This window comes from Falco peregrinus, chromosome 2 (assembly GCF_023634155.1).
Source record: "Falco peregrinus isolate bFalPer1 chromosome 2, bFalPer1.pri, whole genome shotgun sequence".
NCBI classification, from domain to species: Eukaryota; Metazoa; Chordata; class Aves; order Falconiformes; family Falconidae; genus Falco; species Falco peregrinus.
In genome coordinates, this window is record NC_073722.1 from 106,584,717 (window position 1) to 106,596,767 (window position 12,051).

A 12,051-nucleotide genomic window follows, 5' to 3' on the forward strand; every position below is an offset into this window, starting at 1 on the left:
TACGTATGCTGGAAGTGAGGCATGGCACGGCGTTGGTAGGATCAGGGCCTGTAGCTAGAGATGATTAGCTAGATTGTGGATTTTATATTTTTTTAGTGGCCTTTTAATTCACTAGCAAACTGCAGCAAACACACACAAACAGCAGAATCGCAGAGGAACACAATGAGAGCAGAAGGAGTTTATGCTTGTCCTTCTCGTGCCGTCTTGACTAAACAAAAGCATGATTGTATATGAGCTGCCCTCGGAGCTGGCTGAGATTTTTCTCAGGAAGAACTTGAAAGCGATCATCTTCAATACTCCCAGACGGGTTCTGGTGAGCAGCCTGCCAGCTATTGTCTGTCTCGGCTTCTGTGAAGTTTTTTAAACCCTGTATATGATATTCAGTATAGCTGTTTATATGTCTGCCTTTCTCTAAAAAGCCATCCGAAGTCTGTTTCTGGATTTGTTTTCTTTTAACCCTTCTACTTCCCTCGTATTTAAGTGTTCTGTTGTAACTTCAGGCAACTATTGCCTCAGGTTTTTTGCCAGAAGTGTTAAGACGGTGTCACCGAGTGCTGCCAGTCACCCTCGCTGGGGCTTTGTTAATGCCTCTTGCTCCTATATCCTTTCTGATGGTGTCACAGAATGGGCAGAACCAGTTATTTGTTTTAATTCTTGGTGATGCTTAAACAATTGGACAGGAGCTCTCTCACTGCACCTTGATTTAATGTTACTATATTAAGGAAATCTGGCGCAAGTGATGAAAAACTGTGATGCTCCTGTGTGATTATCAGTGCGAGATTTGGAAGGCAGGCACATCGCTCATTTCTCTTCCTATCTATGAAATACGTGGTGAGGTGAAAGAGAATTAGCACACAGCCTAATCTTCCGTTTCCAGAAAAATACCGGGACTGACTATTCCTAAGTACCCAGAAGATAAGAGCCTGCGTAGATTTTTTTTCCAAGACAAATCATGTCATTTCTCGTGTGGTGGTGTTACGTGGATGGAAGGAAGTGGCAGATGTGACATACATTTTAACGTTAGTAAAGCTTTTCACATTACCAGAGGTGATGCTTGTAAGTCAGGGAAATAACAGTACCGCGATGTGTCAGCAGAGCTGGTTAAAAAGACGCTCGGTTGAGTTGTCGGGAACTTGCTGACAAAAACGCAGCATGTATCAAGTGTCTTCTGTGTAAAGGCCCGCTTGGATCAGACGCTGCAGCCACACTAAACAAATCCTTACGGAACTGGGATTCCTTCGCTGAAGCTCGGAGAAGTACTAGGACAGGTTAGATTTATTTCTAGCACAGTTTGAGGGTGGTTGATCCACACTTGAGGCAGAGAGTAAGTTTCGCAGTATTTTTTTAATTGGTAGACTGGGGTTTTTTAAAGGTTGTAGGTTGATGGGGGTGGATTGTTCAGTAATTGTAACACTTAAGTAAACAGTGGGACTGCTTTACAAAATCACCATTTGGGAATTTAGTTTAAAGTATTTTAATGAAGTATGGGAACCACTGTATGAATCACCTTAAAATAGGCTTCTTGGACACAGATGAATATTGCATGTATCTCAGGTCTGCGTGCATCTCGTGTCTTTCAGACTGCGGGTTGGGTAACAGTGGTGTTGAGTAACAGGTGACATCTGGGGTTCTCCTATAGCCTTATTTTAATGAAATCACTGATACTTCGTAGTATCTCCTACCGATCTGTTCACTGTTTAACCTAGTCCTGAGATTCCTTGGAATGGAAAGTACTTATACTGTTTATCTTTTAGACTACATTATTGATAATTATTATTATTACTGATTAGACAAACTTCTCATTTGTGGCCCCCTTCCTTTGCCACCCAAAATAAATAGAGGTATGCACTTCAATGACTCTGAAATAATAGACGTGTGCTATTGACCAGGGGCCAATCCATTAATGTAGTTTTAACTTACTGCTAATTGTCTACTTTTTGTCTTCACTTGTGAGTGAATAATAACTGACTTCTTCCACCTTGGGAAAGGCGCTTAAAAAATCTTACCGTTTTCATTACAAAAAAATTGAGAGGAATGGTGCTATTTGCAACACAAGTTTCAGGCCAGACAGGAAGGCACCCAACACCCAGAATCTATTAAAAAATCCAGAACACAACTTTGCAAACAAATAAATGTTTAATTGCATTGTATAATGGGTATATAGTTGTTAAATATATTATTTTACTGTATAATTTATCGTTCTTCCAGTTCCTTTAGCAGTTCATCAAAGTGAGTAATGTACCATTTAGCTTTCTCCTTTACTTGCTTTCTGATTACATTTCCTCCGAATCCAATGAAGCAGTCCTGCCAAAACAGAATGAATGGGCACATACGTTATTGCAGTCCCATGTAAGGAATGGAGCTTCTCAGCAATGAAGTTTGGATTTAAGACTGGATTTTTAAATTATGGTATTCCTCCCTGGCTCTTCCCCTGTTTTACTTTGCATGTTAAATTTTTCAACTTCATTAACAATTCTTTTTGCACCACTTTGGTTATCAGAGTTTTCAGGAAGTTGTCTCTCAGTGCCTCGTTAACTTCAAGATAGTTCAGATCTGAGATTTCTCTGAAAATCGGAGGTAAATGTGATGCAACATAGGGCCTTACGATTCAAGAACGAGTTAACATCCGAATGGGCATGCAGCATCTCACAATTATCCCTATACTGTTTATCTTAACTCTGTTTACGTCATTTGATAGATACCCAAAAGTAAACATTAACCATATCTTCAATCATTAACCAGGAGCAATCATCATTTCTACATCTTAGAAAACCATCTGCAGTGAAAGTGCAGTGTTTAAAATTTCCACGGCTGCTTTTTTGCCTTTAGGTGGAAAGCATTAAGCAAATGCTAAGCTGCTTGGGTCATGCACATGTTTAACAGTAAAGGACCAGCCATCATAACTCACGTCAGCTGTAGCTGTTAGAGTTTGTTCCTGGGCATTTCCAGGCGCTGGGACATCTGTCCCTCAGATTGGTGACGGAGGTGTATTAGGGTGCTTTTATGTAGAGAAAGGTGCTGAAGGGGAGAAGGAATTAAGATCTCTCCTCTGTGAAATGACCGTTTATAGAAAGTTGTCTTTCTCTTCATGTATTATTTCACCCTGTCAGGGCTGGTACCTTCAAAGGTATCATCACTGCACAGTGAGATGGACCCTCCTGCTCGGCCACTATCAGGTGAACGTGCACCAGATCTGTGCCAGACCTTCACACTAAGCACCATTACCCAGTGTTCAGAATCAGGCTCTTGGTCGGGTAAGACCTCTGCACAGAAGCAAGCGCTTACTGTGGTGATGTAAAGGGCAGATGTGATAATATATATCAGCTTGATTTGTGACAGGTTCCTAGACTGTCACAGTCCTGCTAGACCCAGCCAGCACCCTGGCTTAGAGGTTGACACCCTTACGGAGATTGTCTGAACTGAGAGAAATCAACCATGGCATTTCCAGGCTGAAACTACCTGCGCAGATCTCTTTCAGGCTGTGGGAAATGCTAAAGATCTCCCCTGAAGTCCTATAAAGAATTCAAACCGCACTTTTTTTGCCCCCAAAGGATTTGCTCAAAGGGAATTTAGAATTCCAGTTCTTGAATACTTACAGCAGGGGGACAGGCTTCCATGTCTGTAGCTCCATCTCCAATCATAACGACTTTCTTAAAGTGGAACTGTTCCTTCAGGTGAGTAATAACCTTTCCTTTCCCCCCTGATTCAGCTGTTGGTTGTGTTTCATCAAATCCTGCATATTCTCCTAGAACACAGTGGAAGGACAAAGTTAGACACAGAGCATATTTTTCTGTAAATGAAGAAAGATACATGCCTATGGTATTTACTTCAGAAAGCAGCTAATTACATTCAGTCTTGTATGCCTTACAATATCAGCATCCCAAAAACGTAATCAGAAGGCAAGTGTGAAAACTAGGATTTTACCCAAGTCTTCAGGGGGGTATTTTCCAAGACCTGAAATGCTAAGACAAAACCAGAAACCCTGTGTGGGTAGTGTTACAAATCCATTCCCAGTCACTCTTTTTACACCAGAATGATGACATTTCAAAAGCAGCATCCAGTATGATGTATAGACAGTGTATGGAACACTGAGTAACCTCACTAACTACAGTTCTGCTTGATTACACTAGCTTAAAGTCCAGAGCAGCTCTGCTGAAGTGCATCCGTCTCCATACATACATCAAAGTCAAAGTCAAAGAAGTTTGCTGCTGAAAGCAGGTAAGCGTAATAAACTCTTTTAACTTGAAGGACAAGAGAAAACACAACTCTGCTGTTGGAAACTGTCATATGTTTTACCTTTGGCACAGCTTGCAATTAAAAAGTAACCACAGCTCTATTTCATATGGCTGGAAAGTGACCTGAACTCATGTTTTTGGTAAAGTCTTGTGATTTTCCTACTTGGAGCTAGCTGGATTGGTAACGAGGTCGTGTAGCCTGGACAGTATCTGTAAGCCCAGTATCTGTGACAGTTTGAACTAAAAAAGTGGCACTGATTAGTAGAGAAAAGAGGCTTAAGGGGAATCTCACCGTTAAAGTAAAACTTCAGCCTATTGGCAAAGACGTTTGCTGTTGGAATGTTCAGCTGCAAGGCCACGTGCTCCACAATGCTCTGAAACCCCCCGGACACCAGGAAGACCTGGACACCTCGTTGGTGAAGCCTGCTTACCAGCTCCCTGAGAAGAAAGAGCATCACTGAGTGTGAGTGCCTGGCAGCACCGAGGGATTCTGCTATAAATATATCTTTCCTAAACAAGGCTGCCCCGTACTTTGTGATATTCCAGTTTAGGTAGGATGTGTGCTGCTTTCCAGCTCCATCCATTTCTGCTGCCCAAAGATTTTCCTTCCTTCCCTGACAAGTTTGTGCATCCACCTTGCTTGAAAAGAGCTGAACAAAACCATCGTGTCTAGAGACAAACAGGTGTTTAGTTGCTCAGAAGCAAGCGCTCCCTAGAAATGTTTTCTTTACACTTTCATACTGTTTGCATTAGTTCCCTCGAACAAGTGAGAGCAGATCCAGTTCATATTTTTTCTGAAGTAGAACAACAGCAAGAAGGTTAATCTATAATGCAGAAAAAAGTAGGAAATGTGAGGGAGAAAAAGCCACTGTGCCAAAATGAAAAGTGGGCTGAAAAGTGTGCAAAGTGCAAACATTTTCTAACTCAGAGTTGGTTCCCTGGACGCTGGACATCAATGCCATATTTAGAAGAGGGCACCAGCGACAGAAAAGGAATCAAAAGTTTTCAGAGCCAGTTAATGTCAATGGGGCTTGAAGGCAGTTAAAAGTTTTACAGGATTTGGCTCTAGAAGCAGGAAGATCAGCATGCAGCAGTGCTGAGCAGCAGAAGTGGTAGCAGTAACAGCAGAAATGCTAAATACTGAAAAGCAAAGTGGAGGCTTAAAGCAGGCTACACAGAAAAGGAGGAAGAAAGGGAAGGAATGAAAAGGAGGAAGAAAAAGGAAGGAATGAAAAGGAAAGTCATGTGATTCTAAACAAGGAAACAATGTTCTCTTTGTAGTTACATCTAGCTATGCCTTCTACAGAAAAAGCTGAGCATGTGCTTCATTTCAAGGAGAAAATACAAACACAGTATCATCTAAAACTACTGTATGTGCTAAAAATATTTTAGACTTGGAGCTATGTCCAGATTTTGAAGTAAAGAAGTTTGTTTCAATTGTTTGAAACAATTTCAGTAGGAAAAAACCCCACCTTTTCAGTTTAAATATTTAGTGCTTATTCCAAACCCGAAGAATAGATACATATATACCTATTTCCCCTTTGTGATTTTTTAATACTTCTTTTAGGGACTTCTGTGCAGAATGAGTAGCTCTGAACAATGGATCCCCTAAGCTGAGTCCAGGGTGTGACTGCACACAGAAGTGTAACAAAGAGGTAACAGAATTGCAAGAAGAGACCAAGCCAGCAGTTCACACCAGGTATTAAATCTTCCCCCAATTCCATCACCCATCAAAAACCAGATGTGATTGAACCAATTAGTCTTCATGCCCCTTTAATCCTCAGGCCAGAAATTGAGCTTGCCAGCCAAAATACCAGCAAATACCTAAGACTGTTTTATTTTTACATGGGTGCTTAGCCATTTGACGTGGTCTCAGGCCGTTATAAGCTCCTGGTATAAGCTTTATACACAAACACCACAGAAATGGAGCAGCAAGGCAATCTAAACCACCTCTGTGGTCTTACAGCCTCACTAATGTCATAGAATTTTGTTGATTTATGTCATATGCTTTTGGAAGACTTTTTTTGTTACATCATTTGAAAATCTTCTTACCTGATTCCTGGTGTTAGCTGAGGTGGGTTGTCAGATATTAATTTCTGCACTTGCTCATAGGAGGGACGTATGAGACCTAGTCGTGCCGTTAAAGCTGCTTTGAATGTCACAGTGCCACCCATAGCTCTGCGGGTCCTAAACGATGATCCAGAGAAAGCAGACTGGTGACGCTTAACAAGTTGAGGCTTCTCCCAAGAACAGTTAAGTTACAGAAGGACAACAACCAACAAGGTAAGAGACGTTCTAGGTTATACTGTATCTATGCACTGAAAGATTCTCCACAGGCTGGAGCTCTTGTGAGAACCAGTGAGGCAAAGGAAAACTGCTTCATGCCCTCTGTGAGTGCACCAGAGCCACTGGCACCGTATTCCTAAACCGTGGCACAGGTGCCGTTCCCTGAAATCAATAGAACTTCTGCTACAAGCTTCAATGGAAACATCAGCCTCAGAGAAGCGTTAAAAGTTGTCCCTTCTCCTCCGTCTCATAATAAGGTTTGTGCTTAGCCAGGTTTAATGATGAGGGCTGAATTTAAGTCTACTGAAGAAGTTAACATTAGAAAGTTTATGTCAGTATTGTTTTGTTGAGTAGCTCCATAATTCCAGAAAAAGGAAGTTAATTCGTTATGCATTAATTCCACTTACTATTCCTAAAACCCTTTTTAAACTAGCAATCTCCTATGAGAGTTGAATTAATCCTTATTTTAAATTCCTTGTCACAGATTAGCCTTATCCACCCTTATTTTTTACTACTATTCCTACGAAGTAAAGAGCAAATATACATACATCTCTGCAACGGCATCTCCAACTCCACAGAACTTTGCAAGCTCGTCAATGCCTTCTTCCCTGATGACTGTACTGTCCACATCAAAGCATACTGCATCAGCATTGCGGAAGATTTCTTTCATCTCCAAGAGGGACGCCATCCTTTTAGGAACCTTCTTACTGTGAGGGGACAAGATAAAGTCTTTCTCTGAGTGACAGTACTGCACCGTATCTTGAGCCATTGGTGCAACTGATCTGGTTCTTGCGAGTAGGGACGAGCACAGCCTGGTAGCCAGCTTTTATCAAAGAGGGAGCGGCGGTGGTGGTCTGGCTCGGTTGCTGATTTGCTCTCTGCTGTTGCTGCCTACTGATGTTCAATTTACGTTACAGGTGGGCTGTGGAGCTTTGGTCAGTTGCTGATTTGCTCTCTGCAGGCTCGGCCCATTGATGTTCACATGGGGTTCAAGGTTGTAATACTTGGCATTTGCTGAACCATCAGACTGCCAACTGCTGTGTGGGACTTGCAGTCCTCTGTCTCATCTTGCCCTCACCGCTCAAATGGATCTTGATTTCTCATCAGACCCAGTCTAGTGTGTCAAATTAGTTGCTCCAGGAGACAGCCCTTAAGGTATTTGCTTGATCGCCGTAGACATAACGATCTTAAACCTATCAGTGAGTGGCTGTCCCTAAATCATGAAGGTTTAGATCCTTTTCTATGTCCTGATTAATACAAAGTAAATATTTTCATCATCTATGAATGCACAGATTTGGGCATTAGCACTGGGAATTAAGTCTTTTATAAAATCCATTAAAGTCTTGGGCTTTGAGAACTTCACTCAACCCATCACATCATGATACAACTTCTTCCATAACAATGCCTGACAAAAGTTTAATTTCTTCCCTTTTATATCTGTCCACTTAAGTATGTTGAGCACTTCTCCTGCAGATCAGAAGCACGAGGTGTTAATCAAGTATTTACCCTACTCATCTTCTGCTTCACCCTTTCATAAGGGAATTCAGTGTGGACTTTACTATTTGTCAATCTGTACACTTAGACAGACTTTCTATCTATCCCACTTCCCAGATCTTTAGAAAAGTTTTTGTTTGGTTGTCTCTAATCTCTTTAGACATCTCTCCGGACACGTCTTGTGTAATTGATCTGGGTAGCAGATTCTCTCTTTTTCTGGGATAGGGGAAAAAATATCATCAAACAGCATGTTATATACCTTCATTATGTTATATACCTTTATCTTTTGTTTTCCTCTCACTAAGCTCATTTATTTTCCTCCTATATATCGTGGATTTTGATTGTCTTCCACACGCAAGTTCCCCCAAAACATGTATTTTTTTCTCTTTTTGGACAAACTGTGCACCCCCCCAATATATCCAGTGACGATGGAGAAGGTGATGGTTATGTACCTCGCTGTGGAACAGTACCGGAGCTGATCAGCACTGACGTAGCTCACTGCCAGACAGGAGCCATCAGGGACCACATGCAGTAAGCACCCATGCTGTTTCCTGGGGTGCCTGCTGTGTGCCCATAGTTCATGGTCAAAGCAGGAACAGGAACCTTCGGTTTTATTCCCATGACTAGTAACCATATGGTGAATATTGAGATTAAGAAGTTTTTATGAAAAAATGCCATAATCACTGAAAAAAATGCATAGCACACATAGTCATCTTTTTTTCTGCTAATAAATGAGAATACTCCAGTCCTTCATTGAAAGGTAAAAGTTTGTATAAATGAAGCCACCAAACCTAAGTGGTGAAACCTTTTGTGAACAGCTAAGAGCCATATTTGTAAGAGATAATCTCTGTTTAACAAACAGGTAGATATGAAATAGCAAGAAACAGAGCAAGCAAGTCACATGAAAGGCAATTCTAACCCAAGGCAGCCATGAAACAGTACTGTTTGAGTCGGTTGTTCTAGTTATTCTTGAGCTTTTTTGCATGAACACACTACTATAGTAGCCAAAGTGGGTTCATGGCTTTTGCACAAGGTCGAGAAAATGACACAGTAGCTTCCTCAGTGCTCATCTGCGTCACAGGTGTGAGCGAGAATGGGCAAGCAGGTATCCCCCAGCCCATGCTTCCCTCCTATGTGTTTGGTTTGTGTGGGAAGGTAGGACAGAGCCTGGACTCAGCCTCCCCCGTGTGCTGGAAAGCACAGTGAGTGGGTGTGCAGTAAAGAGGAAAAATTCCAGAAAAGGGCTTTTACAAACTCCAGCTCTGGGAAGGGCAGAAACAGGGGCTGAACCATACTTTGACAAGTCTCTGCTCTTGGTGCATCAGAGCTGTTCCATGCACAGACATATTGTAAAATTCTGGACTAGACTTAGAAACACCACCAAAGAATTATTTGCTGCAGTCAGCACGTGGTTTTTATATTTTTCTGTAAAGACTGCACTGTACATGTAAACAATACAGTTGCATGCCATCAGCACAGCACGTAAGAGAAACCGCTCTCTCTTCAGTGGCCACAGACATAAAAACCTCTGAGAGAGACTGGTTCTGAGCTAAGACTTGGCAGTGGGTAGACAGGTGACACGTGAATTCCAAGTTTACTTTGCGTTAGCCTTGACTTGACATTGGCTTCACAACACTATGTTTGTATTTTCAGTGGAAGATTTTGATTTTTCTGAGCAGGAGGGCTTTGACTTTAGGGCAGCCCTTGATAGCCATTGCTAGATGTATTTGTGCAGTGGAATTAAAAAAACCCACATCCACTAACATTTTTTAACTGGCAGAGCATTAATTTTTTCCAGCCTCCTGGAAGATCTAGAAAGCCCACCAAAAATTCAGCCATGGGTTTGGTGCCAATTTTAAAGATTTGCTCTACTGGGCAAACTTGTTGCATCACTGTGGTGTGACATTTGCGTCACATTGTTCCAACACTGATTCCTTATTATGCAAAGCCATCACATTGCCTCATGCTACCCTGAGTCTGCACTGCAACATTACCACATTATGACGCAATGTCACTGTGTGGGGACACCACGCTGTGATGTGACTTCTTGGTGAGAACCTGAAATGTGTTTTTGGATACATGTCTTCAAAATTTTAATCTCTGAGGAAAATGTTATTGCTAGAAATGCACGTTGGGAGCAGGAAGGAAGAGACATTAACTTTTCCTTCTCTCAGGTATCCATATTTCCTATATTCCTTTCCCTTCTGAATGCCTCTAACAGTGATGATACCACCCCTGTGGTGGACTTTGCACTTTGATGGACAAATAAGACAAATTAGAGGAAGAATTATGGATACCAGTTGTGGAGCCATGCTTGGCATTAACCCAGTCCTCTATTTGTTCCATGCAGTAACTCTTCCAAAAGAGTTTCAAGACATGGTTTATAGTGCCTAAAAATGACAAGCTGGAAGGGAAGAACTGTGTTATGAAATGCAGAAACCATCAGTAGTTCCTGATCTCCCTTGGCCTGTGATCTGCTAAAATCTTTCCACTTTCTGCTATAGCTGGGCACCGAGTCTTGGAAACCAGATCTGGTTTTGGCTAATGTGTCACCACACATGTTGGAGAACTTGTGAAGAATTGTAAAGTAGGAAAACTCATACAGAAGCAAAGAGGAGAACCTATGAAGGAAGCTTCAGCTATTGCAAGGAGTCTTGCTGGTGGGAAAAGTGAATTTCAGGAGTTAAAGTTGGTTCACTTGGAGTAAAATAAGGTTTTTCTGCCCTTGTTGGCAGAGCTCCAAGGGTCAGCATCAGCTCCAGAGGCTGGCAAATGCCATTCCAAATGGTAACGTGCCAATTTTAGTAATTTGTGAAGTGTTTTATTTATCCAGCCCTAAGCGTAAATGAGAACATAAGGCAAGGCTATTACTGACTGAGCAGTGGGCAACAGGAGTGTGGGAAAATAAAAGCAGGAGAGGTTCTGCTCCTTCCCTTGTTTTCAAAGTTTTCGCTGGGCCATCCTAGCATGGCATCCATGAGGAAGCTGCCTGGAATCCACCTCCAGGTAAGCGTGCATAGCAAATCAGGACAGGCACAGCAGCTTGTCCACATGTAGGCGTCACTTGGAAACATGACAAAAAAGTCTGAAGCTGTGTAAAACCTTTCTATGGACAAATCTCTTAACAGCTGTAGTGAGGGAGCAGCAATTTTTTATTCCATAGTGGTATAGGCCTCTACAGTTGGCAGAGATTAATTACCCTGAAATACAGGGCATCTGATTGCTTAAATGTATCAATGTTTTAATGAGATGGTAAGAAAGAAGACATTTCCACAAATAGTGAGTTCTGTCTCCATAGGAAAAACGTGAGTAGAAAATCTTTTGACTTTTCTGCCATTGAATTTCAGGTAGGTAATCTATTCCTATAGATAGGTAATCTATTCCTCTCATTTGCATGCTGGAAAAGTCCAAGCAACAAACGTTTCAACATGTCTGATAATAAAATATTGTGGTGGAAAGCTGAAAAGAAGAAAATGGGGAAAAGAAGAAACAATGGGCAAAGACATGACTAGAGAAAATCTAAGAAAAGACTGACAGAGGGAGAGAATTAGGGTGAAACTTGAGATAAAGATGGAGAAAAATGAAATGACAAGTGGAATTCCCATGAGATCTCCTTGCTTCCAAACTATGAAGTACTTCATTAGGACATTTGGGGGGGAAATGGCATTTCCACAAGAAATAGCCCCATTTGTTAACACAGAGGGTAGAGTCACAGAAGCAAGCACAGGAATTATGTAAGACCACATGTCAAAGGAAAACAACTGAAATCTTTTTTGTTTGCTGACCCTTCAAAGAAGGGCACTTGCTGCACTGTGAAAAACTGAAACATCCGCAGTATCTGCTACATATAATGCAAAAGGAACAAGGAGATGGTACTCAGAACTCCAGGTGTTCTGAGGCTGGTATATTTTGATGAGATCTTGACATGATCTCAAAATCCTCATTGTGACTAGACTTCACTTGTTATCGTATTTCAGCTTTCAGAAGTGCTGCCACGCTGCTACTTCACATTATGTTCGCATTCACTGAAGTGAGA

General features: G+C 41.6%; 1 protein-coding gene across 1 annotated transcript; it reads right to left on the reverse strand.

Annotated features, from left to right (window-relative positions):
* Positions 1–2,117: 2,117 nt before the first annotated feature.
* PSPH (phosphoserine phosphatase) lies at positions 2,118–7,388 on the reverse strand. The gene is made up of 5 exons (XM_005240462.4): positions 7,070–7,388; positions 6,288–6,422; positions 4,528–4,673; positions 3,597–3,745; positions 2,118–2,304 (listed from the first exon to the last, which is right to left on the reverse strand). The coding sequence occupies exons 1-5, from the start codon at positions 7,288–7,290 to the stop codon at positions 2,194–2,196; spliced, it is 762 nt and encodes a 253-aa protein (XP_005240519.1). The 5' UTR covers positions 7,291–7,388; the 3' UTR covers positions 2,118–2,193.
* Between the last annotated feature and the right edge of the window lie 4,663 nt (positions 7,389–12,051).

Excerpts from the sequence above, each read along its gene's own strand:
- PSPH (XM_005240462.4), bottom strand. The coding sequence starts at position 7,290 with ATGGCTCAAGATACGGTGCAGTACTGTCACTCAGAGAAAGACTTTATC. Across the intron at positions 6,423-7,069 it reads GGAGATGCCGTTGCAGAGAT|GACCCGCAGAGCTATGGGTG; the intron begins GTATGTATATTT and ends ATCATCGTTTAG. Across the intron at positions 4,674-6,287 it reads CAGCTAACACCAGGAATCAG|GGAGCTGGTAAGCAGGCTTC; the intron begins GTAAGAAGATTT and ends CTTTCTTCTCAG.